General features: G+C 44.1%; 1 protein-coding gene across 3 annotated transcripts; it reads left to right on the top strand.

The window, feature by feature from the left end:
• Positions 1–119: 119 nt before the first annotated feature.
• mettl21a (methyltransferase like 21A) lies at positions 120–4622 on the top strand. Of its 3 annotated transcripts, none has more exons than XM_035408531.1 (4): positions 120–791; positions 959–1108; positions 1611–1722; positions 2213–2610. In XM_035408531.1, the coding sequence occupies exons 2-4, from the start codon at positions 959–961 to the stop codon at positions 2608–2610; spliced, it is 660 nt and encodes a 219-aa protein (XP_035264422.1). In that variant the 5' UTR covers positions 120–791. The 3 variants fall into 3 exon arrangements, with proteins under 3 accessions (XP_035264422.1, XP_035264420.1, XP_035264421.1); XM_035408529.1 differs by having other exon boundaries at positions 121–734; positions 2213–4622; XM_035408530.1 differs by having other exon boundaries at positions 121–791; positions 949–1108.
• Positions 4623–6743: the final 2121 nt, after the last annotated feature.

Here is a 6743-nt window from a genome sequence, read left to right as displayed (position 1 = left end):
CTTACTGATCCATTGTTATGTCAATCATCTCGCACCAACCTTCAAACTGAAATAGATGTCTACCATTTGATTAAATGAATTATTTGATCTGATTGGACACAAACTGTGGTGTAGCATAGCCCACTTAATACTTAAAGCAACAGTATACTTGTTGCAACTGTGGCTTGAAAAAGTTTAAGTTCTTAAGTCATCCGTCAATAAATTGTTTATTCATTTTAACGGACCTGAGTTCATTTTCCGTTGGCCAAAAGAGACATATGAAAGGCTAGAAAGCGAAAATTTGTCGACAGCGAACCTATTTTCCGAGACAAGCTGAGGTTCTCTGTTCCGATGACGTGAACGAGCAAAACGCTAGCTACAGCGAGCAGGATTATACAGTAGCAAATGTCTCGCATCTGCTAAACCGTAAACCAAAGAATGTCATATTCCGCAAGTAATGTAGATAATCTATTGTAGGCGAACGCACGATAGTTTCGGTTGAGTTTAGCTTTAACTGTGTAATGTATATATTTCTATATTGGCTCGTTGGGTCGCTATCTAGATGCTAGGTGTCAGTATGTGTGTTCAATTTCACTTTCTCACTTTCGAGTGGACTCGTTTACGGCGAAATTAGCTTTATGTGATGGTTACTTACAATGTTAAAATATAAGTAATACTAACTAGCTCAGTGCTAAGAAAATTTAATAAGCCAATAAACACAAATTTTGTTAAAGACGAATCATCGACTGAGAATGGTCTGTTAGATTTACCTACGCATGCGTTCCGAGCAGTTGCCAAATTCGTAGACTACTGTGAGTATGCGATGATGTTGGCGTGCAAATGAGTGTTGTGTAAACTATAAAAAAAATAATTCCATTCTCTATTGCCAGCAGTTATTATTCTGTAATGTTGTCAAATGTTACATTGGGTGTGATTTAAGATAATGTTTTTTGTCAATTTTTGTCAAAGGCTTCTTTAGATGATGGCACTGGTACCCTATGATCGGAATTCTATCCCCGCTCTCTCCAAACTTCACGATCCTTCGGTCGAATTTCACTTCGCAAACCGCCGGTTGCGTCTTACTCAGGACTGGAACCGGCTCGGAGTGGCTGCCGTGGTGTGGGATGCAGTGAGTGTTGTAATTGTGTTGTTACTGCGTAAACTGCATCGTCGTGGTGTGGGTACATGGCACACGCTTACACTAGGTGACTCGATAGACAGGATGAACCGGCCAAACAGTTCAAAGGTACAAACTGCTTAGTTTTTATTTCAGATATTTACTTGTGAGCAGGCAACTTGTAGCCCGCGGATTCTGTCGGGAAGAAGGAAGAGTATTCAGTGACTTCTAAGATGCTGCTCTCTGGTTGGATCCACATGGGAATAGGCTAGATACACAGAAAGAGGTTTAGAGCCCATGGAAGCATGTCCAAAATGATGTTACCACGGATCTATACAGGACACATAGGTATTTACTAGACACACACACACACACACACACACACACAACATTACCAAGGATATGGAAACTAGATAAACACAGACTAAGCTGATGTTATTAAAAAAAAAAAAAAAAACCTGTGACCGGTAAATCCCCGTGAGGATGACGCATGCGTGCTTCTGTCTCCGGACAGGCTGTGGTGCTGTGTATGTACATGGAGCTGGGCCAGATCGAGCTGGCGGGCAAGACGGTCATCGAGCTGGGGGCGGGCACGGGGCTGGCGGGCATCGTGGCAGCGTTGCTAGGTGAGCGTTCGTACACGCGACTCCTCAGGCTTCACCGCTATAAGATACGATTTTGATTATTGGTTTGATTTCAACGGTTTAATATTTTCCAGTATCGCAAATTTTGCTATGATACGATCCAAAACGATCCAATGTAGTGAAAAACTATCTATATATGATCCAGCCAACACAATCTTGTTACATTGTTCACATACTTGGTGAGTCTGTTTCCACCATCTACTTGTTAAACTTGCACCTGAAGTGCCTTCCTCTGACTCAGGCCTATGAGAGAAGTTCATAGACAAGACTGGTGTCAGAAGTGGCTTCATGACACATTTCATGAGAGCACGTCTATCTGCGTTCTCTCAAGTTGGTAGTGGAGGTTGTAGGTGCACTTGGGCATTCCAAATTGAGAGAGAAACAAAGCATTGAATATAGTCAGCTGGCATTGTCTGCTGTGCGCTTGTGTGTCTGCCATGCTGTATGACCAGGCTAACTGTACTCCCCCCAGGTGCCAGAGTAACGATCACAGACAGAGAGCCAGCCCTGGAGCTCCTGCGTGCCAACGTGCACGATAACGTTCCTCCAGAGCAGCAGGGGGCAGTGGCGGTCTCAGAGCTCACCTGGGGGGAAGGGCTGGAGCGCTACCCGGCGGGCGGCTACGACGTGGTGCTGGGGGCGGACATCGTGTACTTGGAGGAGACGTTCCCGGCCCTGCTGCGGACCCTGGAGCACCTGAGCTCGGACGGAACCGCGGTGCTGCTCGCCTGCCGGATCCGCTACGACCGCGACGTCGCTTTCCTCGACACGCTGCGTCAGAGCTTCGACGTGCAGGAGGTGCACTACGAGGCCCAGAGGGACGTCCACATCTACAGAGCCGCGAAGCTCCAGGCCAGGCGGGAGCTCTGATCCGAGGCTCCCGGCCTTGAAAGACCTTCGTCGCGCGCCTGAGGATCTCGAAGGGAGTTTGATTCAGATGGACCGTATGGACTGGCATTTAATTCACGTGGCCTTGGAAAATAAACGCCAACGTCTTAAAAATGGTGAAATTACAACGCAAATGTGTGGGAGAGTATTGTAGCTCATGGTAATAATCCATTGTACGTGAAATGATACTGTATTCAAGATGCTCTAAATTTGGGCTGGAACCCAGAATTGTAAAGTCACTGCTTTGTCCAGCTATAATAGGATGTCCAGTACTGTAAAAATCCTCAAATACTGAGACTTGTTCCATTAATATCGGGCCTATATTTTAAAGGCATTCTATGCAGGATTTTTTAGCTTTGCTGTGGTCCTGTTTACAATCTAAGAAGTTTCCTCCTCCGTCTTCAGCCCTCACCCCAAGGAGGCTACCTGTCCAAGTCACTGACACTCTAATTCTTGAGAAACTACCGGTAAATTTCTCCCAACAATTACCGGGGATCACGAGCCGGACATCATGTACAAATATTTTGTGAACACTCCACTCGTAGGAAAGTACGGACACAGGAGCAACACGACACAGAGTGGAGTTACTTTGAAAGCAATTTAATGTGGCATTACATAAGTCTATAAAAGGCTGGTGCAATAGATTGTTGTCACAGAAGGCGCTAAAAAGGAGATGTGGGCATAGGTTATTATGGTAATGCGGAAGCGGCGAGCCTTCTCAGCATCAAAGTTAGTACGTACAGCGCAGTGCCAACTCACTGGAACACAAAAAACGGATGCTAGTCAGCATACAGTATGTACAACATATTGTTTAAAATTATACTTGTTAAACTGCCATTATACAAACTGCACAAAAGGTTAAAAAAAACTCTCCCCCTTATATGGAGCTCCAAAAACACTATAGTCCCACTCCCAAAAATAATTTTACAGTTTTCTCACTGAAGAGTGCTATTCTTTAAATAATGCAGAGAAAATTACTTGGACTTTTAATACAGGTGATTCGCTGAAGGTTCACGACAAGGTTGTCTTCTTATTTTCATCATTTAAAAAAATCTAAGAAATTTCTCATGTCTAAAATGGGAGCCACATAAAAATATTTTTGTAGTGGGAAAACATTCTTATATTGGGATCATTTCAGCAAGTATTATTAGTATATACAGAGATGTTATTTAATATACAAAAAGCGTTTCTTGCGGTCAGCTGCCGTCAATCTCGCCTTCCTCAACCATTCTCCATTCTGATTGGGCAGGAGATGCCACCGGGTTACAGAAACAAAGCGGCAACTGTTGCTAAGAGCTATATTTCCCATAACCATAAATGTCCGTGGCTGTCCTGCGCAGTCAGGCGTGCCTTGTTTAATCACATAAAAAATACAGTAAATACAAGCCACTGCTCAAGTCAGCTAGTTAACCCCACCCCGAAACCTCAATACAGCTGTCTAAATATATTCCCTTTTTATATGCGAGCTAAATCAGGGTGATTATCAATAGAAGATAATCACACTGCGTTTACTTTGGGGCAGTACGCTTCGCGGTTTTATGCTTCAGTGCTCCGTCATGTCGAAACTGTCAGAAAACAAACGGTCGAGAGAGCACCGAGGGAGGGAAATCTACGTGATTAAAGGTGTGCCGCCGCGTCGATTTCAGTTTCCCCGCGGTGAAAGAGCCACCATAAATCTTAAGCCTCAAAGCAGCCTGCCGTTGGTGATGACCACGGCCGTTTGTCATGCCGGGATTCGGTCGGGTGAACGCTGATGGCTGCGCGTGAACCGCGCGCCGAGGCGGACCCGGCTGATGGACACGGCCGTCGGCTGCGCGGGTCACAGAAACGCTATCCCCGGCAACACGCTATGACCATCAGCGTAGCCCCGGAGGCGAACGACAGCACACCTGCCTCCCTGCGGCAGCCTCCACACACACAGACCAGCGTTTCATGGCGGCTTTGCTCTCTGCAACCTTTCCCCATTCACAATATTAAACACATTAACACATGAATACTGTACATTTGAACAATTCTTTTATAAAAATAAAGCAAGCAAAGCGATGATGTATCAACGCTCTCGATATCCACAGTAAAAAATAGGGACTATACATGAAGAGGTTCACATACTTCTATTTTTTTTTCTTCTGCTCTATTAATTTTCCCTCCTCCAGATTATTGACAAAGGAAACCCTCCAGGCCGAGCGCGATAACTTAGCTGTTGTTATTAAACTAGTAATTATTTTATTTATTTATTTTTGGAAGAGGCTGAAATGAGTTTGGACATGCAGATCAAAATGAAAGACAGCAGCACCAGCCCTAGGAACCAACCCAAACAGAGGCAACAGACCTGCTGGTCTGATTACCTGTGTTCAACAATATGTAGCTTATGCAAAAAAAAAACTGTTACATAACCAGATCTAAATATGATTGACTCTGGATTTAAAATAAGCTTAAAAAAAGATCTGCCATTTATACAGCCAACCAGCCTCCTATTGTTTTATTTAAATGCATTTTATTATTGCAGTAGGCTAAGGTGCTGGTTGGACTGCAATCCCCTTTTAAATGTGCCGCTAAGAATCATGGGAGCTGTAGTTTTCCTCAACAGGGTTAAGGAATTAGCTTATTTTTTCAACATGGATTCCGTTTTAATGGAGTACAATCGAGGGATAAAATTTGTAACTGACCCTGGCTCCGTATATAGCAACATACATACAAGACCTGCTTAACATATGCGTACTTGCGAAACAGTCATAAAACTGTTTTTGTGTTGGTTTCTGAGGCTGATGTCAACACCCAGAGCGAAAATGCATTTAGATGCAAGCAAATAGATTCTACAACTGAGTTTCAAGACCCTATTCAAGGATGTACAGAAAAAATTGACACAAATTGACATTTGTGCTCTGTGTGTGTGTGTATGTATGCAATTTTGTCAGAAACCTACAAGCCAGTAAATTATGCTGGTGAAGTCATTCACAGAGTGGAACAGAACACCCAAAACACACTGATCCCCACAAAGGCGTCTTTTTTTTTTAGTCAAATAGCTGCCAAAAATGTAATAGCTTGAGAAACTGCACAGGCAGACCATATATATATATAATATATATATTGTATATATATATTTTCTATTTTGTTTTAAATACAAATAAAATAATTCCATATTGGTGGTAACAATAAGAAAAAAAAATATATATAAATGAACGAAAAACAGCAAACGGTTTTACAAAATAAAATACGTGTTGCAAAATTTGAACAAGACCACTGCTTCCAAGTAATCACAACAAAAGGTTGTGTAATAACACAATATGGCATTCCTTAATCCTGCACTTAACAGAATATGACATGTAAAACATTGTTTTGTATTTAAAAACAAAAAAAACAAAAAAACAAAAAAAAAATCGGTTCAGAAGATGGATCCCCAAGCTTGTTGTAAGAACAAGGACCAGTGTGTGATGACTTAGAGTGACTTCAGTGCTCTCAATAGCACTGGGTTCCCACTTCACCCATCCCAAATCTAGGACTTAAATCCACTCAGAGCAGTCCACTCAGACCAGTCCTCAGCATAACTGGATTCATTTCTGGCTGTGTTTCGGGGACAGTTGATGGGCGTGGTCCTCCTGGACTGAGGAGCGATTTTGCAGCGGGCCTGGCTGTAAAGGTACAGGTGGGAAGGGGGGGGCGGGGGGGGGGGGGGGGGCGCGCTTCTTGCTTGCTTCTCCGCTGACTCAACACGGGACACCTGCACTGCAGCCGGCTCTTCCTCGTCCCCACCCAAAACGTGAAATTATTATTTGTTTAAATCCCACAGATTGAACTGTGATGATGTAGGAACTGGAGCTGAGACGGGACTCTGAGGGGCCGTGTGGGACGAGGCCTAAATCGCGGGCCGGGTGCTCGTCTCCCCCCTGTCCAAAACGCGCTCTTCAGTGACCGGCCCAGACGTCTGCAGTGTCCTCATAACGGGGTCTCCTGTGCTTTACCGCAGGGGTGCAGTTCCACACGGTCAGAGAGACAGGAACGCTTCTGTTTGCAGGCACTCTCAAAGTCTCTCCTGTTCACCCAAAACACCCCACTCTCACATATCTGGGATTATCCATGCAGGAGGAAGCTGTTGTCCAGAAAGCACTGCAGCTTCA

Source organism: Anguilla anguilla, chromosome 3, assembly GCF_013347855.1.
Source record: "Anguilla anguilla isolate fAngAng1 chromosome 3, fAngAng1.pri, whole genome shotgun sequence".
Taxonomy (NCBI): domain Eukaryota; kingdom Metazoa; phylum Chordata; class Actinopteri; order Anguilliformes; family Anguillidae; genus Anguilla; species Anguilla anguilla.
The sequence above is the reverse complement of the archived record's forward strand: the minus strand, read 5'-3'. Positions and strand labels throughout refer to the sequence as shown.

Coding starts and splice junctions, on each gene's coding strand:
- mettl21a (XM_035408529.1), top strand. Junction 1,109..1,610: donor CTGCCGTGGTGTGGGATGCA/GTGAGTGTTGTA, acceptor GTCTCCGGACAG/GCTGTGGTGCTGTGTATGTA. Junction 1,723..2,212: donor CATCGTGGCAGCGTTGCTAG/GTGAGCGTTCGT, acceptor TACTCCCCCCAG/GTGCCAGAGTAACGATCACA.